Below are 24635 nucleotides of genomic sequence, written 5' to 3'. Positions count from 1 at the left end.
CGTTTAACCGGTTCGGAACCGAACCGGAACCGTTATAATACGGTTCGGTTCCGGTTCTTAAATTTAGCAATTAACGGTTCTGGTTCGGTCCGGTTCTGAACCGTTGCACCGCCCTACCTGTAGTGTCTCTCTTGAGGAGGTGCCATGAGAGAACACCTGAAATATGGAAATGGAAGTTTTGGAGTGAGGGGGATGGTGAAGAGAGCGTGTTGGATGTGTTTGTGTCGAATAAAGGGGTATTGAAGTGAGGGTGATTATATAAACTTAATACGCCTGTAGGCAAAAGATCAAATACAAATAATCTTAACATACTAAACATACAAATTGAAGGAAAACTCAAAAAGACAAGGTGCCATTTTTGTAATTACCACCAACTATCAAAGTTACTATACAAATGTGAACTCAACCAAAAATACCTAAAAAACACAATTTTTTTAAACATTTTTATTAAAAAATCGCTACATTTTGTTAGCAAAAAAAAAAAAAAATTTTTTTGCTGCTGCTAAAATTAGCAATTTTTTAATAAAAAATGTTAAAAAAATAAAATAATTTGTGTGTGTGTTTTTTTTTATTTTTTTAGATTTTTTTAGGTTTTTTGGGGGGTTTAGTTTTTAGCATTTTAGCTTGGGTGGAGGGGGGGGGGGTGTTAGGTTTTTTTTTTTTTGGTTGGGGGAGGGGGGGGGGGCTTGGGGGTGGGGGTGGGGGTGGGGGGTTAGGTTTTTTTAGGTTTTTTAGATATATTTGTAGGGTAAATTTGATAGTTATTGATAATTACAAAAATGTCACCTTGTCTTTTTGAGTTTTTCTTCAATTTGTATGTTTAGTATCTTAAGATTATTTGTATAAAAACTTTATCCTACACTTGTATCAAGGTCTTGAAAAATAAACTACAAAACTATTAACTACAAAAACAAAGAGCAAAAAACAAACAGTTGCAAACAAAATAGTCCGGCAATTTATGTTTCCTTTCTGCTTCTTTTCGACCCACTGCAAATTACTACATAAAAATCACTCGAATTCTTAAGAAAATATCAATTATGTAAAGCTTAGCATTTACCTGGACAATTCATACACTAAATCATGTTCCTAAGAGCCAAAAGTTTATTACCACTTATAAGAAATGGAATTGTTGCTAACAATATCTATCCACAACAAACCGACGGGTTGACGGATGCGTTAGTTTTCGGAGACGTTTGATATGCAGCTTATAGAAAGAGAAGCCAAAACACAGCTTTTAGTATGACAAGAAAATTTAACGCCCAAAAGAGAGACCTTACAGAAACACACCCAACACGCACTTAGGTTTTCCTTACAGCCTAAAATACCAAAACCAAACACAACACAACACACCAAGATTCAAAACTTCAAAAAAGAGGGACCTTACAGCTTTTAGTATGACTGGTTGGCGGATGTAAAAAAATAGACCAGTGGCGGCCAGCTGGCACGTAACGCCCAAAAGAGAAACCTTACAGCTTTTAGACTGTGGGATATGGGGCGGGGGTTGGGGCGTGGGTTGGTTGAAAACGCCCAAGCCACCACCCCGGGTGGGCTTGGATTTGGGCGTGGCTCAAGCGGCGGGAGTTTAAGGCCGGGCGTGGGGCGGGTCTATCAATATGACATGGCGGGCTCTCAATGGCCAAACCAACTAGCCGTTGGGCTAGCCGTTGGCCAACGGCTATGTGTAAAAAAGAATTTATTTTTTCACTATAAAACTCACACTTCTATTCTATTTTTTTACCACATCCAACCACAATACACTCTACATCTTCTATAATCATCTCTATTCTCATTCTACAATACGAAAAATGAATCCTCATAATCGTGGTTTTGACCCGAACAACCCATGGGCATTCCAAGAAAATCCTAACCCACCACCCAATCGTCCAATTCGTCCTCCATTTTTAATACACTCCACTATGCCCGATGTGGCGGGTTACGCATCGTATCTCTCGAATCGTGTGAATACTAACTTCCCTCACACCGACGATTCTATACCTAGCCCGTTTTCACAAACGCCCATCAACCTTTCACCAACCTCCATCAACCTTTCCCAAACCGAAACCGTCCCTGAAACTCAACCCCCCATCGATGGTCCTTCAGCATCCAAACCCATCAAGAAGAGAAGTCACAAGAAAAAAACTGAGGCCGAGAAAGCACTTGAAAGCGCCAAACGAAAACAACAAAGATGGGTCGTTAATGAAGAACTTGCATTGGCGAGGGCTTGGCTTCAACAATCTCAACATCTAACTTTAGGTATTTTTAAATATTTTGTAGCCCTTATTTTAATATTTATGTTTTTTATATAACTTTGTAATATATTAAATTTTGTTTTGATTAAAATAGGAAATTCTCAACATAGAAGCCATTTGTGGGAAACGATTAGTAAAGCATTCCATAAAGAAATGGAAAGGGAGGTTTATCGTGAAAACGATAGCTTATCCTCGAAGTGGACCAAGATAAGCGGGCAACTCACCAAATTTACTGGTTTTTTACATAAAGCAAAGCAAAACCCAAAAAGTGGTGAAACCGAAGCCGACTTTGTGACAAATGCATTGGTTACATACAAAACGAATGTGGGAAGCGACTTCCGTTTCATGCATTGTTGGGACATTTGTAAGTTCCATCCCAAGCGGGCGAATATCCCCAGTGGTAGCGAAACTAACACGTCTTCCAAAAGGTCAAGGACACCCTCATCGCAAGCCCAATCGGATGCACAAGATCAAGAGTTGGAGGACTTTCTGGATGATTCGCCAAACCGGCCTGAATACGGAAGAGATGCCGCAAAAAGGCATGCTCAAAAATCAAGATCAGGTACGACATCGCCTTCAGTTGGGAGTTCGGGCTCGCGTAGGGGAGTATACAGCGATCAGTTGGATGACATTGCAACCAAGTTAGATACATTCAACGTATTCCAACAACAAAGGGCCGAAATTCGGAAGAGCAAAGAAGCTAGGGATGCCCTGAAACAAAGACGAGATGATATGAAACTTCTAGCCAGCCCATCGATCACCTATCAGATGAAGGTGAAGAGTTGGAACTAATGTTGGAGACGAGAGAAGAGATAAAGAAAAAATATAAGCACTAGGAATTTTTTTATGTAATTTTCTTTATTTAAAAAACATTAAAAAATTTAATTTTTTTTTGTTTTAAAAAATATAAAATAGCCGTTTGGGCTGGCCACGCCCCAAACCCCCGCCCAACCATACCGTCTTCAATGTGGGTCAGCCCAGCAAAGCCCCCCCTCCCCAAGCGACGTGTCAACCCATGCCCTAATCCCCCGCCCCAGCATACCCCGCGGTCTTAGATGGAGAAAATTTAACGCCCAAAAGAGAAGCTGGGCCTATCAGTAAACTTTCATTGATAAACAGATTCGTGGGTGAACATATGAGCTCTTGGTAATATGTAGATAGAATTTCATGTGAAACCGGGCTTGTGTAAAATCTTCACAGTCAGATCCCGACAGACATTTTTGCAATCATGGTATATAACTACTACTGATACTACTGATACTACTACTGATACTACTACTACTACTACTACTACTACTACTACTACTACTGATACTACTACTACTACTACTGATACTACTACTACTGCTCCTGCTCCTGCTCCTGCTCCTGCTACTGCTACTGCTACTGCTACTACTACTGCTACTGCTATTGATACTACTACTGCTACTGATACTACTACTACTACTGATACTACTACTACTACTGATACTACTACTACTACTGCTGATACTACTGATACTGATACTGATACTGCTGCTGCTCATGCTGCTGCTCTCCTACTACTGCTGCTCCTCCTGCTGCTACTGCTCCTGCTGCTACTACTCCTGCTGCTCCTGCTCCTGCTCCTGCTGCTCCTGCTCCTGCTGCTACTGCTCCTGCTGCTACTACTGCTACAATTAAAGACATAAAAATTTGACATTTTATAACATACACATTGCGTTATGGAAACAATTAAATACATAATAATAATTGATAAATAAAAAAGTTGACATTTAATAAAACGTTATAATATACCCGTTTAATAAAATTTGACATTTAAAAGTTTGACAATTAAAGACGTAATAATACTCATTTAGTAATATTAAATAAAACCCGTTTAATAAAAATTTGACATTTAAAAAATTTGACAATTAAAGACATAATAACAATTCATAAATAAAAAACATTGTTATAATATATAAAATTCTTTTTTTTAAATTGACATTTAATAATACTTATAAAAATTTGACATTTTATAATATACACAATTCATTTCATAAAAATATGAAGTTTTTAATAATAATACTTAATAAAAAAACATATGCACATTTTTTTATTAAAAATATACACAATTCATTTCATAAAAATATGAACTTTTATAATACTAACACAATTTTTTATAACAACATTTTATAAAAAAATATATTAATTTTCTTATATAAATATTTCATAACTTCCCCATACAAAAACCTTATCAAAATAAAGTTCCTTACATCCCAATCATTGGGTAATCATTGGCTGACACTCAATGGTTGGCATTAATTAGATGGTAGGGACCATTTTCAAACATATTGGGCAGTGAGGGGCGTATTAGTGGGCCAGTTTGAGGCGTATTGGGCAATGAGGGGCGTATAGGGTTAGGGGATGTGTAAATACTTTTGGGGGATGTATGGATACCTCCACCGTGTTATAATCGGGGTGGTAAATCCGGAGGTGCCTTGTTGGTGCATCCGTCTGTCATCTTCGTCTTGTATCGAGTCTTGTATAGATTTAGATTGTTTAGGGCTCGGGAATAAAAAATGTGGATCTTACAAGTGATTCCGCTTGAAATGACATCTAGTCTTTTCAAGCGAAATCTCAATATTTCTGATTCCGCTCGAACCTACAATGTTGATTTCGCTTGAGTTGTGATCTTTGTGATTCCGCTTGAAACGTGTTCAAGCGGAATAGGAACGCCTATAAATAGGTGTCTTTGGAGCGAAATCATTAGTATTGTCTTCCGGTTTGCCACGAAGTGCTGCCGAAGTGTTGTCGTGATTGTAAAAGGCTTTTATATCAATAAAATTAACAGTTTAAAGTGAATACGACTGAAATAACACTGATTCATTAGTTTCCGCCTCTTGAATTGGTGAATTACTCTTCTGATCGACTCGTTCGGGTCTGAAAACGATCCTACAAGTGGTATCAGAGCTCAGGAGGAAGAGTTCTTGCCATTTCAGCTGTGTTTTCTGTTTTCTACACCTTCTTCTTTAAAATTGAAAATTTTCCTCGGTAAAATTGGCTCAAATTTTCACAGATCACTCGCAATCATGTTTGATAAATCCTTGAAAGTTTCACAATTAAAATCGAGCTAAAACTAGAAATTTTTGCTATTTCGCTTGAAATCTGGTTCGATATAATGACGTCATTGTGATTTCGCTTGGAATTTATCCTTATTTCGCTTGAAAAAGTGGTGTGATTTCGCTCGAATACACTAACTCCGCTTGAATTCCGAGATTCCGCTTGAAAGTTAGAGTTAATTCCGCTCGAAACAGAGATTCCGCTTGAAGTATCATCTGATTTCGCTTGAAGAGATTCTTGCTTAAAGGTTGATTCCGCTTGGAAAATTCTTTGTGATTCCGCTTCAACTACCTATTCCGCTTGAAGAAGTGTGTTGTTGATGCCGTTTCAAAAAGGATCTCGCTTGAAAGTAGTCTTGGTATTTCGCTTGAAACTTGAAAAATTGTGAATTTGTGAATTTTTGAGAAATTGAAACATGGACAACGAGTTCTACAATGCCTTTGCTAGTCCTATCACAATTACTCAGAATGCTTTGCTTGAAAATGAAACTGGAACAACTCAAAAACCGCCTAAGCTTATGGACATTGATGATTATAATGGTTGGTCCGAACGCTTTGGTAACTGGGTTGAGGCGTATCATTTGGATGCTTGGGATCATACTGAAGTGCAATATTTCAGACCTCTTGGCAGTGATCGAAAGACAATTCCAATTAGAGAATTAAGTCTTGAAGAGAAAAAGAAATACAAAGATGAGAAGTTGATGGTTAGTTTGTTGCAGCAGGCGATTAAAGAGGACATACTGATTTTACTTCAACATGATGGTAGTGCATATTCGATCTGGAAAGAATTAGAAGCAAAGTCTCTTGGTAATGAAGATTTACTCAGAAACAAAGTGTCTCTAATGAAGAAGGAATTTGATTTATTCCGGGGTTTGAGAACGGAAAACACCAAGCAGATTATTGAAAGATACTGTAACTTGGTGAAGAATATGACGAGATTGGGCATCCACAAAAGTAAAGATGAGCTGATTGAGAAACTGGCAGATGCGTTGCCACATGATGTTTGGGGAACGTTTTTGATGATGTTGAGGAATAATAGAACAGAATATAACGATCTAACTCTGGGAGGGTTCATCAAACATCTTGAAGCTCAAGAGATGGAGCAGAGAAAGATTGCTAGGATGAAGAACTATGATGGAGAACAAGATATTGGTTTGTATTTTAAAAGTGGTGTTAGTGAGAAGACAAATTTCTCTCCAAAGGTTGAAACTGCTTATAATGCAAAAGGTTTTTCTGAAAGTTCATCTTAGGGATCAAGCAACACAAAAGGATTCTCTTCATTTCCAACATATGATCCACAGTTTTCTATAACAAAGAGTGGCAAAGTTCTTCAATGCAATATTGCCTTAAAGCTTGAAAATGATCAGAATTATACTGAGGAAGTTGCTAAAAGTCACATGTCTTTGTTGGTAACGGTGCTTGAATCTTATGGAGGCTTAGTTGCAGGAAGGATCGGGAATCCAATGCTCACGAAAGAGGATTACGGTCAAATTGATGCCGAGGAAATGGAATTGATGGATATTAAATGGTGCATGGCTAGTGTGTTGAGACGGGCTGAAAAGTTTAAACAAATTACAGGCAGAGATGATTTTCGCGAGGCACATGTTTCAACTTTAGGTTTTGATAAGTCTAAAGTTACTTGTTTTCGTTGCAGGGAAAAGGGGCATTTCAAGAGAGAGTGTACAAATCGAGAAGCGAGTGGAGCTCAAAACCCTTTCGGAAACAACGACTACTACAAAAAGGCGATTTATCATCAAGTCACACAACAGACATATCAACAACAACAGGCACCGCATCAGGCACAAATTGCACATGGTAGAAATGTGATTAAAGATTCAAAGAGAGCTTGTCTGGTTAATCAGGGCAAAGAGAGTGGATTCAGTTGGGATAAATACATTCCAACGGATAGCAAAGTATGCTTGGCAGATCAAGACGATGAAAAGTTGGCTGAAGGTTTCAGTTGGGACAATTATTGCCCAGACCAAGAATTCATGGCCAAAGAGATGTCAAATGTTAAAGCCTTTGTTGCCAATGCTTATGATGAGTATTGGGCAGAAAAATACAGAAAAATTAGGCAAGCTGAAGAGGAGAAATGGAAAAGATATGAAAAAGAAGAAGAGGAAGAAAGGAGAAAAGCTGAAGCTGAAAATAAGAAAAGAGAAGAAGAAGTTCAAGTGAGAACAGTCAAAGAAGTTCCAGAATTTGAAATCAAAGCTGATACAGAAGCAGTCAAAGTTCCAGAGAAGTGTTTGAATTGTGATTCTTTGATCAAGCAAAACAACGAGTTGCTACACAACATTAAAAGGTTGAAAGAATCATATGATACATTGAACAGAGAAATGAACAAATACACCGAATCGAACAGTGAACAAGCTGTTGCAATGAATACACTCAAAGGAGCTTACATGAGACAGCTTGATGACGTCAACTACTACACAGAGAAGTGTGTTGAGCTGGAATTGGAGTTGGCAACACAAAGAATTGAAACTGAAAGAGTCAACAATTTATTAAAAAGTTACTCATGTTCTACTTTTGTTGTTGACAGGATTTATCCGATTGTGGAAAGATTGAAGACGTTTGAGGAAGAAAAGACTTCGGAAGAAAAGAAGTACGAGACAAAAGAAGAGGATGAAGTAGAAATTTCTGGTAAGAAACCAAGTGTTGTCTACAATAGATGTTCGCCCCCGGTCGAAAATGGATATTCGCCTCGAAATCCAAATTCCGAAAGAGTCAAAAAGGAAATTAACTTACAATGGGAGTCTGGGCCGTCAGATAACTTGCCAGAAAATATTGATGTCACGTTCACATTGTCCGACACTGATCATGAGTCAAAGTTGATAAAAAGTGTGGTCGATCAGGTGTTGGATAAAGATGACATTGAGGAGTCAAAACTGGAGTCCAAATCCGAGTCAAAGTCCGATATGTCAAAGTCAACAATCAAAAAGGACAAACGGGTTTATGATAAGGAATTTTTGCTATCAAAATCTAATTTGAATGACGAACCGGTCAAAGTAGCATATACTTTGAAAGATTCTGACAAATTATATTCTGGTGAGATTTTTCCAATAAGAAGTGTTAAAATTGAAATGATTAAAAAGGTTTTCAAAATCACAGAAATTAATATTTCTGAAATAAAAGATTTAAATCTTTCTGGAAAACCTAAACAATACACTTCAAGAGATCAACAAAGAATTAACAAGAAAATGGGTTACAATTGTGGTTATAGTTTCCAAAAGAAACCAAACCATAATGGTAATTGCAAAAAGAAAGGTCTTGGTTTTAATAAATCGAAAAATCATAAAAATGAAAAAGTTTATAAACCAAAAACTGTGTTTGTTTCAGGAAAATCTTCAGAGGATGAGAAAGAGCAAGCATTCTGGAAGCAGACAAATCAAGAATTCCTTGCCAAAAAGCAAGAAGAAGTAAAGAAGAAAGTTGTTCAGAAAAAGACAGAAACAAGAACCTGTTTTTAGTGCAAAACTGCTGGTCATATTGCTAAAAATTGTCCGAAGAGATTCAAACCAAAACCGGAAGTTTATGAGAAACTGAAAGAAAAAATTGTTGAGAAAATCGAACCACCAACAAACAAACTTAAAGTTTTTGAAAATTCAATTTATGAAGTTGGTGAGTGTTCGAAAAATGTTTTCAGAAAGAAAGAGAAACTTAACAACCAAATATGGGTTGTTAAGCAATCAAAAGCAAGTTCTGGTGATGAATCTGATTCCATAAAATCAGAGGAGCCGCATGTGGTTGTCAAAGATGAGAAGAAAGTTCTGCCAGTGGATGATGTGAATTTTCCACCAGTGAATGCTAAAAATTTGAAATCTAAAATCGGGAAAGTTGAAATTTCAAACCAATTCTTTTCTAAAAAGAAAGATTTGGATATTGAAAAAGCCTTTAACCCAGCAGTGAAAAATATTTTTGGAAAAATGATTGAGGGAAAGGCTAAAGGGGTAAAAGAGTTTTATCAATCAAAAAGGAAAGATGGAACCCCAAATGAGACTGAAAAGGTTACACCCAAGGCTGGTCAGGCTTGGGTGGATATATTCTTCGTTGAATAGAAACCTGACATGCCGGAGCTCCCAAGTTGGTAATCGTGGAGCATGAATCGGCATCATTCTTGAAAATGTTTTTTGAAAAATTTAAAATTGAGAAGTGTGAATTGCAGGAGCTCCCAAGTTGGTAATCGTGGAGCATGCATCGGCATCATTCTTGAAAATGTTTTTGAAAAATTTAAAATTGAGAAGTGTGAATTGCCGGAACTCCCAGGTTGATAAGTGTGGAGTAGGAATCGACATCTTGAGAATTCAACCAACAGGTGATAATTGGTTGAAAAGCATGTTTACAAGTGATTGGTTTTTGTTCTTACAAGTGGTTAATCAAGGTCATTAGGTTGAACTTTATTTAACTATCATTCAAAAGATTGGTAAACAATGTGATGCATTGATCCCCATTTACTACAAGTGGTAAAATCAACAAAACTTATTTTCCGGAAAAACCATTTTGATTAAAACAAACTTAAGTGTTTTGAAATCATAATGGGAAAATAGTTTGTTGTGAGGGGGAGTTCTGATTGTTTATGCCAAGTGGATGGAGAGTTTGAGGCGATTCATATCAGTTGTCATGTTCTTGTACAGTTTGTTTTCAAATTTCTTTTAAATATGTTTGAATTTTAGGGGGAGTAAAAATTTCAGAAAATCCAAAAACATTAGAAAATTTGAAAAAGTCAAAAATATGATAAAATGAAAAATGAGTTTTGTTGCATAAAAGAGGAAATGATAGTACATCAGTGGACTATCACAGCATGCTAAAGAAATGTAAAGTTAAAATGTGATAAGCAATCTCACTGCGGATGTGTCAGTAGATTTTTACACATTTAGTAGATTGTGACGAGAGATAAACCTAAATTCAAACTTGCTTATCTCGTGGGGAACATTTCTTGGATATATGGGTAACCCCCGAAATCTTGTTTGAAAGGTCCCTCTTTCTGAAATACTAGGTCTTTATACTCAGTGATATCTAGGGTATTATTCCGGGACTTCTGCTGAATGGAAGTTCTGACCTAGTCTCCGAATAATACTTTCCGCATTGCTTGAAACATAGCATCGCCCTCAGCAAATTGACGAAACAATAAAATTGATAATCATTGCTGTTGTAAAAAAGATCCTCTAAAGGGGACACACCGAAAGTCGAACCATCATCTCTCTGCTGAACGGATGTTCTGACCTGAGCTCTCACGGTTTCGCATCTAACCCCTTTACAGATATCATCTGTGGTATACTCACCTGTAAGACTGAATATTGGGATCTGGATACGGGAGTATATTCAAGTGGTGGGACACGCGAATAAGTTTAAGTTTTTAAGACATTAATTTCGTATCTTGGAACAGTTGAAATTTGTGTGAAAATTTAAGTGGAACAGTATACTGACAATCTAGGTGAATTATTTAGAACTTAAAATGAAATCAAGTTTAACGGTGTTGGTGATATATCCATGGTTGTAAAAGTCCCGCCTAGGCTCCGAGTACTCCCCGAGTACTCGCTACAAGGTAGGCTGCTGAGGCCCGAGTACTGTTCTCCCAGGCCAATTACTCCCCGAGTAATCTCCGCCTAGGCCGAGTACCTCCCGAGTACTCCCGAATCCGACTAGGGAGCGCCTAGAGACTTTTGCAACCATGGATATATCTCAAAAACTGATATGATCCTCTTACACAAACTCACAAAAATATTGTTTGTAAATATTTCTTTATTGCATTTCTGTTATATTCAAAAATCCAAAAAGATTTTCAGTATGTTTTAGCATAAATTTTGATAAATTCCAAAAAGATTTTTGACAACTGATGTTGAAGAGCTGACGTTCAAAATTCCAAGTGCTAAACTTGATGAACAGGTTTGGATAAAGAGTGTGTGAAAAGGATTGAATTTTTCAAGAGATTTTCAGAAGATAAATCATTATTGAATGTTTCTTGCAAATGGTTTCTAAAATTTTAAAGATTTAATCTTTGAGAAACTTATGTGTTAGGTAGAGATTTGTACATGATAAGAGCTAGGCAATGATCTTGAACCTGTGATTTCCAGACTACGATCACAGCAGATTGAGAGGGGGAGTTTGAAGAACAAAGTGCCAGGTTCTGATCCTAAGATAGCTGATGCTAATGAATTTTAAAGATTTAACATTCGAGGAAGAGGAGTTTGTTGATGATAGAGATTGAGTAAGGATGCTTACAATGGAGAATACTTCGGAGAGAAGCACAAAGACTGATAAAGACTGAAGGTTTGACAACTGAAGACTCGACACGAAGACTCTGTCAACATCCGAGGGGGAGTTTGTTGGTGCATCCATCTGTCATCTTCGTCTTGTATCGAGTCTTGTATAGATTTAGATTGTTTAGGGCCCGGGAATCAAAAATGTGGATTTTACAAGTGATTCCGCTTGAAATGACATCTAGTCATTTCAAGCGAAATCTCAGTATTTCTGATTCCGCTCGAACCTACAATGTTGATTTCGCTTGAGTTGTGATCTTTGTGATTCCTCTTGAAACGTGTTCAAGAGGAATAGGAACGCCTATAAATAGGTGTCTTTGGAGCGAAATCATTAGATTTGTCTTTCGGTTTGCCACGAAGTGCTGCCGAAGTGTTGTCGTGATTGTAAAAGGCTTTTATATCAATAAAATCAACAGTTTAAAGTGAATACGACTGAAATAACACTGATTCATTAGTTTCCGCCTCTTGGATTGGTGAATTACTCCTCTGATCGACTCGTTCGGGTCTGAAAACGATCCTACATGCCTCAGCTTCTTCAGGTCCCTGATGATCGGGTGTTTCCTTGGCCTGAAAATTAGCTTCACCTCCTCCTTCTTTTCATTTTCAGTTTCAGTTTCGCTGGAGATGGATGATGGGGTGATGATGTGGGGTTTGATGATAGACGGAAGCTTTGGTGGGGCATTTTTTTTTGTCGTAGGAGAATTCTTGTGGGTTTCATGGTGTTGGTTTGAACGAGGGTGAAACGAAATAGGGTGTTACTCCATGTTATATGCCAAGCCGAGTTGCAGGAAGAGTGAGGCGTGGTTGGAGATTATCGGCTGAAGCTTGTGCGTGCAGGGGGTGTGTTGGAGAGAGAGAGAGTGTGTGTGTGAGAGAAACAAAGGAAGGAACATGTTTTCAGAACCGGACCAGACGTCGAACCGGTTTGGTCACTGGTCCACTGGTCCGACCGGTTCAACCGGTCCGACGAGATGTAAGAACCGGCAGATGTCTTAAAATTAATAGGGTGAAATTTGAAAAAAAAAATTCCGAAATCCGATTCAATCCCTTAATAACCAGGTTCAACCGGCTGGTTTTCCTGTCCGACCGCCGATTCACCGGTTCAACCCCGGTTCGATGTAAATCCGGTCCAATATACTGAACCGGACCGGTCAGACCTTCGGTTCCCGGTCCGACCGTCCGGTCCGATCCGGTTTTCAAAACATTGGGAAGGAAGAAGTTGTACATGAGCATGTATTCTTTTTCTTTTTTTCTAAACTCATATTCTTTATTATTATTATTATTCATTGTCATAATTATGAACTATAATAAGGTAATCTATAAATAATAATATAATAACAATTGTTTTTGTTTAATAGGAAAACCAATCAGGGAAAAAAATTATAAAGTTTGTGATATTTTTCCCAAGAATTTTTTACAAACAAGATTATTAATCTATCTAGTAAACTTAAACGTTAAAATAATAAAAAGAAAAAAATAGAGTTAATTTTGGTTTCACTCCTTGAGGTTCACCTATTTTTACCATCTGAGTACAAATTCTTGTTTTAACTCAGATGATTATCAACTCAGAGATTTAAACAAGAACAAAGATCTACAACTCTCACGAATGTACTTGTGAGGATGAAGGTGAGAGATGAACAAAGGGGAACTCATGGTTGCAAAAGTCGCTAGGCGCTCCCTAGTCGGATTCGGGAGTACTCGGGAGGTACTCGGGAGTATTCGGGAGTACTCGGGGAGTAATTGGCCTGGGAGAAGAGTACTCGTGCCTCGGCAACCTACCTTGTAGCGAGTACTCGGGGAGTACTCGGAGCCTAGTCGGGACTTTTACAACCATGGGGGAACTCGGTTGCCAGAGAATGAGAATGATATTAAAGGTAATATTTATAAACTCTCTTCCTTTTCCCCTATTTTACATAAACTCTAAAAAGTAAAAACCACATAAACCAGAAATATAAACAGAAAATATACCCTTACTATGAGGGCTGGTGGCCCAAAAGTTGCTTAAACCACCAATCTGTTCTCCAAGCCTTACGGCATATTCGTACGTCTTTTCCCCCGCAAGCAAGGTGTTATAATCGGGGTGGTAAATCTGCAGGTGCCTCGGCTTCTTCAGGTCCCTGATGATCGGGTGTTTCCTTGGCCTGAAAATTAGCTTCACCTCCTCCTTCTTTTCATTTTCATTTTCAGTTTCAGGTGCCTCACCCGAATGACCGGACATATTTGTTACTTATCGCCTTTTACTATAATATTTATTATTATTGCGTACTAACCGCGAAGCCTAGCACGTTTTAGTTTACACTAGCGTTTACAAGTTTACCTGTTATTTTAATTTAAAATATTTCTATATCTGTTAAGCTACTAATCAAACCTTATCATTTTTACTTCAAAATCTAGAATGTATTTAGTTTACCCATTTTATACAAGTCTCCATACTTGTCGGGTCTAAATTACATTCCAATCCGGTCATGGCTTAATCCAGCGTTTCATACCGTAAAACCTTCTTTAAACTAAGCGGTCTAAGTTTACAACTTTAATAAGACCCACTAGTAATCTAATAGGTTAATAAAACCTTCGTTCCAGATTAGGAGCCCCGGTAAAAGCTACTTGCACTAGTTTGAAAAATGAATAATATCATCAAAAAGCTTATGATTATTAATGCGCCTTTTCATAAAGACCAAGTCGTTTCTTAACCTCCAAACCGCCCACCAAGTAATAAATATAAATGTCCCAATCAAGTCTTTCTTGTTTTTTTTTCTTTTCTTTTTTGACCTTTAAATCTTCAAACCACATGATCATGTTTTTCACACCCCAACCGATGGCGGAAACATCGAGGCAGGACAAACGAGATTGTTCAAAATGTCATAACATACTATTTGCGACAATAAATTAATAATCCTAATTTCATTTCATAACTTCGAATAATACATTGTTTCAAAGTAAATTACAACAACCTGAGAATAGCATGACAAACATAAAGGAAAAAAAACATAAAGTAAAGTTTGGGTGTGTTTCTAGTTTCACCCTAATTCAATTTCTTGTGCATCATCATAGATTTCCCGAAACATGTATATAAAGTATCCGTTAACACAAAAAGGTCAGTGAACATACAAGATTTGTCTACACATAATTATAAAAGTGTCTAAAATCCACATGTTAATTCTACACTAAGTTATATGAACTTACTAGCATGCATCAACTATTAATAAAACCAAAGTTTCCACTAGCGTAATCTTATTACCAAAGTGAATAACACCGTATTGATTGTATAAATAATAATGACCACAAAATGGGCGGTGTGCTACTCCTGTAGCTTTATACATGCTAAGGAAGGCTTGCAAAGTTAATGATAGATAGCATGCATAATAGGGTCCTAATATGTATAAACAAGTAGCATGTTTAAAGATTGAGTGATTGCATAAGATTGTTTGTATTTGTGATTGTGAATTTAATAATGATACATGTCACAACCTAAAGTGATTTAAATCGTAAAATGGGTCAAGTATACTCACGGTTGCGAAGCTATTCCACAAAAGCAAGTAAGCGGTTTCATAGGGTGGAATCACCAAAGTTACTCTAAAAGGATAAACAAAAGGTGTATGAGTTTATGGAGTTCAAAGACGGAATGTATTCGAGAATTTATAAGTATGAAAATACATAAAAAATATATCTTGCTTAGATACTTATTCGGACACTCCCCGTGTATTACACGGGGTTAAATAAATGTAATTTTATATACTAAATAAAAAATATATTTATAAAAACCTCATTTATTGCACCTGTTGAGTAAATATAATTTTATATATTAAATAATAAAAAAATTATAACCTTAAGAACCCCGTATATTGTGCAGGTTGAATAAATATAATTTTATATACCAAACAATAAAAAAGTTATATTTCAAAAAAACCCGTGTATTCACGGATGGAAGAAATTTAACTTTATATACTAAATAAAAAAAAGTTATATTTTAAAAAAACTCCGTGTATTGTACGGGTTGAATAAATCTAATTTCATACAGCAAATAATAAAAAATGTTATATCTTTAAAAAAACCCTGTGTATTACACGGGTTTATCTATTGTTAAAAAAATATTTAAAACTATATCTTTAAGAACCTCGTTTATTATGGTGCGGGTTGAATAAATATAAATTTATATACCAAACAATAAAAAATATATATATTTTTTTTAAAAAAAAAAAACCCTGTGTATTCACGGGTGGAAGAAATGTAATTATATACTAAACAATAAAAAAAGTTATATTTTAAAAAAAAACTCCGTGTATTGTACGGGTTGAATAAATGTAATTTTATATAGCAAATAATATAAAAATGTTATATCTTTAAAAACCAGGTGTATTACACGGGTTTATCTATTGTTAAAAAAATCTTTCTAAATTAAAATGGATTTTTTATGATTTTTTAGATTAGGTTAATACTATCTTAAATTTTTGGTTTGATTAATAAGCCGTTTAATATAATTTCTCATAGTTAACAATAATAACATTAACAATAAATAATATGCATGTTTATCTACTGTTAAGTGAATAACGTCTTTTAGTTTAGATAAAACTTTACGATTTGAAGTTAAGTTGATGCCAATAATTTAGAGTTGATAAGATTTATATTAATTTAATTAATATTTAATAAGTTAAATTAAATAATAATTATCTACAATTAAGGATGGTCTACAATAATGACAAGTGTTTCTCAATTGGTTTCTTTTATTATATAGTATAGACTAGGTTGTGAGCTTGTAGAGATAACCCTTAACTGGGCCTGGCCCATTGAGGTTAGGGGAGGCCCATGTCTCCTATATAAAGAGGTGTTCACCTCATTATTTAGGCACACTTTTGTTGCTGGAAATAAGAGATTCTTCTCTTACCAGCCATCTCTACATCCCCATGTTTCTTTTCTTTTCCATTGCAGATCTAGGTTCAAGAGGAAGAACATGGTGTGATTCTCCATCTTCTCAGAGAAAGCGGTCCAATCATCCCCGCGGTGATTCCGTGTTTTAACATTGGCGCCCACCGTATATATGTTATACATGATCACATCTCGTTCTCTCCTCTGCTCTTCAGATCTGTGTTCTTAGAATCACAACTGATTTTTTCTACAATCCATCTTACAGATCTGTTTTCCTTCTAAGGTGATTTGTACACATTTCTCTTCCACTAAAGCTTCCTACCATGTATTGGGATGTGTGATTATTTAATAGATCCAAATATATGTGCTCAATTACTCATGTTTCGAAGTTTCATATTTTAAAAGCTCCACACATGATTTTTCGAATAAAAAATAGACTGCCAAATCTGAGTTTCTATACATGAATTTTTGAATAAAAAGTAAACTGCCAGATCTGAGTTTCTTCCTAAGGATACTACATGACGTTTTCTAGTCAACAACGGTCAGATCTGGGCTTATTTATCCGGTTCAAAATACAAACTCAAAAGCCAAAAAAGGTCCAAATCTGTGCTTGTTGGGGCTTTATTTGTGAGTTTCCTTTGGCCACAACTCTTAGATTTGACCTTGCTCAAGCACCACTTGATATTGATGGACTTTTAAGATCTGAGCTCATTAAATTCATTCATCTTGATTCCATAAAAATCAAGATCCCGAAATGAGCCTTTCCGATCAACTTACTTTTGGAAATTCGTGCACAATCCTTTTTTTACCAAAAAGTGTAAGTTACATACAAGGTACACTCCACATTACACGCAGTATAACCCTTATTGCATATAATTCTTTTGTGGAGCAAAACACTCTGATGTTGCCATGCCCATCGGACCTTCTTTGGACCGCGCATTTACACGACGACATGACTTGAGTTTTCCGCTTCATTAACCTCCATGACATCTGCCTTCGCACCATTGTTGATCGGCGTCTACCTATTCATTACAAGAATCCGGTGCCCGAGAGTTGTTTACATTTTGCACACGTACAATGGCAGGTAACTATTGCATTTAAAAAAAATTAATTACCTACCAGTGCTCTTTATTTACACTTGACGGTTTAAACGGAGCGCAGAGGTATTACGGAACTGTTACCCACATCTTTGGAATGTCACGCCTCCAAGAAGAACTGTTAGACTCGTCTCCGGAACGCCGCGCGATGTGGCAGAAATGTACACACATCTCCAGGACGCCGCGCGTCTTGGCAGAACTGTCACACACATCTCCAGATGATGGGGTGATGATGCAAGGTTTGATGATGGATGGAAGCTTTGGTGGGGATTTTTGTTTTGCCGTAGGAGAATTTTTGTGGGTTTCATGGTGTTGGTTTGAACGAGGGTGAAACGAAATAGGGTGTGACTCCATGTTATATACCAAGCTGTGTTTGCAGGAAGAGTGAGGCGTGGTTGGAAATTATCGAGCTTGTGCGTGCAGGGGGTGTGTTAGAGAGAGAGAGTGTGTGTGTGAGAGAGAACAAAGGAAGGAATAAGATGTACAGAAGCATGTATTCTTTTTCTTTTTTTCGAAACTCACATTCTTTATTATTATTATTATTATTATTATTATTATTATTATTATTATTATTATTATTATTATTATTATTATTCATTGTCATAATTACGAACTATAATAAGGTAATCTATAAATAATAATATAATAATAGTTGTTTTTGTTTAATAGGAAAACCAATCGGGGAGAAAAATTATAAAGTTTGTGATATTTTTCTGAAGTCTTTTTTACAAACAAGATTATTAATCTATCTAGTAAACTTAAACGTTAAAATAATAAAAAGAAAAAAATAGAGTTAATTTCGGTTTCACTCCTTAAGGTTCACCTATTTTTACCATTTGAGTACAAATTCTTGTTTTTTATTTCAAATTATGGCCTAAGGTTTATGAATGTTAACTATTTGACTCCTTATGGCTAACTCCGTCCAACTTTGACGTTAGTTCTTGAGGGTATAAGTGTCCGTTCACTTCAGTATGTTCAATAGATTTAAATAAAACTAGTTTTTTTGTCGCGCGTTACGGCGAAACTGAGGAAATGATAATGTAAAACAAACGTGATATGAAAATAAAACATGTTGTTTAGAAAGCCAAACCATTAAAACAGTTTAGTTTATCATCGTAGTATTTTATGATACCAAATAAATACATTATTATAAGTACAATTTCGTTTTTAACAAAACTTATAACGGAATGTCCGGGAAAAATCAAGCATAACTACGTACTTAAGTTTTTAGAAAAAGTTATAAAAGTCAATTATTAAAAAAGTATCAAATTAATCGATAATATATGTTCTAAAAAAAGAAAAAAAGAATTCTTAAAAACAATGATATAGGAAATACATGGTTTTAAAAAAGGAAAAAAAAATTAAAAATTTGTTATTAAAAAAAATAATAGAAAGCTATGTATTATTATAAAATTAAAATTACAATTCATCGTCTATCACTAACAATATATATAATAATAATAATAATAGTAACTAGTGTACGATTATTTCTAAAGCAAATATACATTTTGCACAAGAATTATTAAAGATCATGTGATAGAATTAATTGGTGTAACTTGATTACATCAGGAAGAGAAAAAGGGAATCTAATTTATATAAAAAGTTGGCTATAGTCTCGTGTATTACATGAGTTTTTATATCATCTATTTTTTTTTAATTGGGTATTAACTTTGATTTTTTTAATTCACCTATTTTTTATTATTTAACCTGTTGAATTTTAACATCGTTACCATCCAACCACATTAAATATTTAAATTTGATTTCTTGCTTACGTAATCAAGTTCCGTCGATTAATTCTATCACATAGAATTTTAATCCTTGATGAATAAAATGCGTATTTGCTGTTGAAATAATCATGGGCCAAAGGTAAGTATGAATTTGTATTTGAATTTGATTTGTATTTAGTGAGAACAAGTTCACAATAGGATTGTCACTCGATCGAATAGCAATCCGATCGGGTGGCAATCCGTTGGTTATGGAACATGTTGGAAATTGCTTATGTGTTGAAGTTCCAAATGTCACATGGTCGGATAGTCGCTCGATTGGATGGCAATCCGATCGGACGGCAATCCGTTCGACGTTCAAAACTTGAAAAGGTTGAATAATGCTTAAGTATGGAACCAAGTGCAAGCCGATCGGGTGGCTGCTCGATCGGATGGCTGTCCGATCGGATGGAAATCCGATCAGACAGCAATCCGTCCCAACGGCCTAATCGTCCTTGACACTAGATTGTTTTGATAGTTATGTTCGAGACGGTGTGATAACGTGCTAAACAACAGAAACCCCATCTTGACCCAAGTGACCCGATCGGACAGGAATCACCCTAGTCTGACCAATTAACCTGTTCGAGACGGTTGTTCATGTTTAACCCGAAATCGGTAGTCTCTCTGATAGAAATTAGATCTTGTACTGACACATTACTAAGAAAGAGTAGAAGATTAGAACGAGCTCCGATTCTATCGGTTTTCAGTGCATTGAGTGTAAAAGAGTTCAAAGAAAGTTGGAAAACCATTCTTTCAATCCTTTTAACCATGATTATTTGTAGATCTATGCGAAAACATTATGATCCAAATCTCTGGTGCTAGGCGTAACGAGTATTTTGAGTAGTAACGACGCACGAACGTGCGAGTTGTTACAGTCTCCCCTGCTTAAGAAAATTCCATCCCGAAATTAATCCACAAGACGGGTCGCGCGAGTCGATGCGAATGAGCGTAGCGATAAAAACGTCAAAATAAACGAGCGATCAATTGAAATCCGAAGAGTGAGGGCGTTGCGATTATTGACAATGGCAGCGAGTAAGACGATTCGTATAACAAAAGATGGCAACACACGAAAAGCGATCCAAAAGTGTTTTGAATTCTTGAAAAGTTTATTAATTCGAAAGGTTGGAGGAAACTTATTTATGAAAAATCTTCCCACAGTGCGGTGTCAAACTGTTTCGATGTTTATACCAGCGCCATGAAGGAAGTTTTATTAGATTACTAAAAGATTTAAGGGTGGTTAAAACTCGTTTTACGAAATTTTATCGTCACGCGGCATGAACTTGAGTCGATTGTCATACCAACGTTACAAGAAAATCTCGTCGTGTACAAAGATTTTAATTAAATTTCAGAAAAAGTTTGTAGGAAAAGCTTTATTTACTCAAGGGTTTTAAATGACATCAAAGGTTTTAAATTTAAAGTCGGCCCCGCATGGAACTTTCCCACGAAAGTTCGACAATATGACTAAAACACTTATATGTAGGAAGTACCAGCGGTGCATCCACCATGTTTTAGCCATATGGCTTCCGTCTGTCACACCCTGATTTCCACGTGTTTCACCGGTGGGCCCGGTGGGGGATTACCGTGACGTAGTTGGCAACAATATAGTCAAACCACACAATATTTAAATGCACAGCGGAAGCATAAAGATAGATTATATTTCAACCATCGATTGTAATATCCAAGTATCACGAATAGTCGAAATAAATCCACAGGGGATCAAAATGAAAATATAAATATTGTTCAACAGATATGACATCCCAAGCTTGCGAGACTCTAACGATGCTTAAGGAGTGGCCAGCCTATTTCGTACAGAACCTGCATTTAATCTTTTGGGGAAAATACGTCAGTTTACACTGGTAAATACATTCAACCGACACTTTTGTAAAAATGTTTAATAAAAATTGATTTGAATGCAAAAAGCACAAATTCTTTATAACTTGGGATAATTAATTAATTTAATCTTGTAAAAGAATTACATGTTCACTATGCGTTCGGTCACCCGGGTCGTGCCGGGTTTAAGGTTAATAGACACGCCACAAAGCATAAAGCCGTGGCGGGAAAACCAACGGTTATACCTTTAATAGTATAGACACATTGTTGGGTGTACGCCTACACCCGCGTGTCGAGGTCGTGGCCATTTCGTGAAATGATGCCAAGGATATCCGGGACATGGTCATTAAGCTCCCAAAGGCGTAAAGCCAACAAAACCAATTTTTAAACGGGTCACATTGATAATACCCAACTACTAATGAGTTGGGGTCAATTGCCCGACCAAGCGGTATTATAAATACCGTAACCCAAGCCCGTATAACGGAAAATAAGTTAAAAGTATTTACCTGAGCAAGTAATAACCTCAATCAAACAAATGCAAGTATCTTTTACTGGTCCCCTATTCTGGAACGAAGGTTCATAACAACCTATTAGAATCATAACGGGTCTTTAATTTAGCCTTAGCTTAGACCGGTCAGTTTCAAAGGGTAATTACGGTTTAATCGCGTGAAAGGCGAAAACCGGGAATGGAATGTGGTTTGGGCCCAACAAGTTTGAAGACTTGTTTTATATGGGTATAATAACCACATTCTGGAGTTTGAAGTAAAAACGATAAGGTTTGACCCGTTTCGGCTAGTTTATGTAAACTAGTTACATAAACCGAACCGTGCGTGCAAAAAGGCGTAACGAGTAACCGTAAGAGTCCTACACGGGTTTCCTAAGTTAATATGCTTTAAAGATGTTGTGGTATCTGTAGGATACCTTCCATAATGCCTGTAATGAGTTTAATTCCAATATACGCCCCGTAGGGGTATTTTGGTCATTTTAAATGAGGTTCCCGAGTTCTACAGGAAATCTGAGTTTTCTGAACAGTTTATAAAGTTCAAAATACTTTATTTATTATTTAAAATCAGTAGCAACTGGAATCGGGTCAAAAGATCATGTAGAACTCAAGTTATGTCCGAAAAGGGTATATTCGGTATTTACCGAACCGATGCCATAACCGCAGGTTATGAGCAGGTTAAAAATTATTAAAAATATTTAAAAATCCCAAATTATTATTTTACAGCAGTGTGTAAAAGTTTTGGTGTCGAAATTTGGGTTTAGATAGGCTTTACGCTAAATGCGCCGTTTAATTACTAAAGTTTCTGTAATTGCGCTATTTAGCATAACACTTATTCTAGACCTCGGATTGACGTGAAATTTTTGGGACATGCTTAGAAATCAGTAACTAAGGTTATGGTCCTTTCACATGTCCAAAATTCTCGTTTTAAAGGGAAAAGGGCGTTACGGTCAACTTTTAAGCTTTTAACGGAAATGTTTTAAAGACTCGGACAAACAACGGACCGGTCATAGAGGGTTATTCCATCATGTAACCTGGTCCTAAGAGAGTCCTAAGGCATATCTAAATCATACCATAACGGGTCAGAACTGAAGTCAAAGCAAAAGTCAAAGCTTTGCGACTTTCGGTTCCGAATCGGGTCAAAATAGTAAATGGTCGGACCAAGCAAGCTTAGACTAGTTAATATACTTTTTATCCTGTTATATGAGTGTTAAAACAGGTTACACACCATCTACATTACTGATTATGCATAAAATCGCAATTTAGCATTCTGTTGACTTTTTCTAAGCAAGTTTGACTCGACATTCGGACTAGTTAGAGTGGGAATCAGAGGGTGCCCTTTTAAGGGTTTAATGCCCACATAATTACCAACATATAACTACCTTTGATTCGGCTAACCACTGGACCTTTTGTGATTAACCGTTAAGTCAACCGTTAATTACGACAGTTTGACTTTTAAGCTATAACTAAGCAAAAACTCAACTAAGAAAGGTTAAGGGTGCTTACCAAAGTCCTATGCACGACTAGGGATGGCTTGGTTCTGCTTTGGAGCTCCAGAAGTCTTCACAAATGCAGATTGGAGGTGTGAAGACAATGTTGCACATGAAGGCCTTTATATAGTGTTCATAAGGCACTAGATTGTTGACAACCAAGTCTACCCCTGATCATTGATCATCAACAAGTGTCCCTAAGGGCCCTAAAGCATGTAGGGGGCGCCCATGCTGCAACATTAATGGATCTAAGTCGGTTAGAGGGGAAAAGGCAGGCATGGAGCAAAAAAAATCGATCAGACAGGCCTAGGCGTGACGCGAAGGACCCCCCCTGTAACACCTCGAAAATTTGTGTCCAATAAATAAATGACACGTGTCGCATACGACAAAAATAATATAAACCCGGATTTAATTAAGATATGTGGTAGGATTTTCGAATATGTCGACATGTTAATTTTATACCTCTGAGCGACTTCGTCATTATAAATCCCGAGACCTTAAGCAAAATTTATAAGCATCTAATATATCTTAATCCGGTAATTACTAGTAATCAAAAGTGTCCAAGTGCTAATATTGAATCTTAAAGAAAATAATACAATCCAAATAATTGCTCATGACCCCATATTTGCCCCAATGAATGATACATGATGGAGTAGACATAACTGGTGCAAGCATGGGTTAAAAAGGGCCTCATACTGACTTGTTCCAGATTCAAAAATCATGCATATTGCAAGTTGACCATTCAAACCTTGAAAGGTTAATTTTTTTTGCCTCTGTTAAGCGCTTACGGACCGTAAGGGTCCTGCCTTACGGACCGTAAGGGGGTGAAAGGGTAAAAATGTTTCCGCCATAGGCTTACGGACCGCAAGGGCCATGCCATACGGTCCGTAAGCGACACCCAGCGACAGAAAGTTGGCTGTTGGCTGTTTTAAGCGGTAAAACATTAATGCAAAGATTTTCCAGAGATATGGGCGACCCCTAATCATCTTCTAGCACCAAGGGACAGTTGTTGATCATCAAGGAGCATTGGTAGGCCTTGTTGTAATGATCTTAAGGATCTACATTGCCTATAAAAGGCCACATTGTTGCAACAAGTTCCTCACACCTTCTTGATCACATCTGGAGCTCAAGAACACTCTCAACTCTTCTCTTATCTTGCATAGGACTCCAGTAAGTTGTTCAACCCTTTGTGGTTTAGTTCTTGCTTAATTTTAGCTTAAAAGTCAATCCGTCGTAACTAACGGTTGACTTAACGGTTAATCACAAATGGTCCAGTGATTAACCGAATCAAAGGTAGTTATATGTTGGTATTCATGTGGGCATTAAACCCTTAAAAGGGCACCCTCTGATTCCCACTCTAACTAGTTCAAATGACGAGTCAAACACGCTTAGAAAAAGTCAACAGAAAGCTATTTTGCGATTTTACACATAATCTGTAATGTAGATGGTGTGTAACCTGTTTAAACACTCATAAAACATGATAATAAGTATATTAACT

The 24635-nt window shown here is 36.6% G+C and overlaps 1 protein-coding gene and 1 long non-coding RNA gene across 2 annotated transcripts; both read left to right on the top strand.

Annotated features, from left to right (window-relative positions):
* Positions 1–1916: 1916 nt before the first annotated feature.
* On the top strand, positions 1917–8802 carry LOC118485016 (golgin subfamily A member 6-like protein 7). The gene is made up of 6 exons (XM_035981216.1): positions 1917–2091; positions 2344–2890; positions 6096–6330; positions 7117–7772; positions 7875–7975; positions 8672–8802. Exons 1-6 carry the CDS (start codon positions 1917–1919, stop codon positions 8800–8802), a joined length of 1845 nt encoding a protein of 614 aa, XP_035837109.1.
* Positions 8803–16464: 7662 nt separating this feature from the next.
* LOC110881218 lies at positions 16465–18082 on the top strand. The gene is made up of 2 exons (XR_002559644.2): positions 16465–17539; positions 17617–18082. It is a non-coding gene; the product is annotated as an uncharacterized LOC110881218 (long non-coding RNA).
* Positions 18083–24635: the final 6553 nt, after the last annotated feature.

The sequence above is a fragment of the Helianthus annuus genome, chromosome 12 (assembly GCF_002127325.2).
Source record: "Helianthus annuus cultivar XRQ/B chromosome 12, HanXRQr2.0-SUNRISE, whole genome shotgun sequence".
NCBI lineage: Eukaryota > Viridiplantae > Streptophyta > Magnoliopsida > Asterales > Asteraceae > Helianthus > Helianthus annuus.
Note: the sequence above shows the minus strand (reverse complement) of the source record. Positions and strands in the feature narration are given on the sequence as shown.

Excerpts from the sequence above, each read along its gene's own strand:
- LOC118485016 (XM_035981216.1), top strand. The coding sequence starts at position 1,917 with ATGCCCGATGTGGCGGGTTACGCATCGTATCTCTCGAATCGTGTGAAT. Across the intron at positions 2,092-2,343 it reads AACTCAACCCCCCATCGATG|GAAATTCTCAACATAGAAGC; the intron begins GTCCTTCAGCAT and ends TGATTAAAATAG. Across the intron at positions 6,331-7,116 it reads CAGATGCGTTGCCACATGAT|GCACCGCATCAGGCACAAAT; the intron begins GTTTGGGGAACG and ends CAACAACAACAG.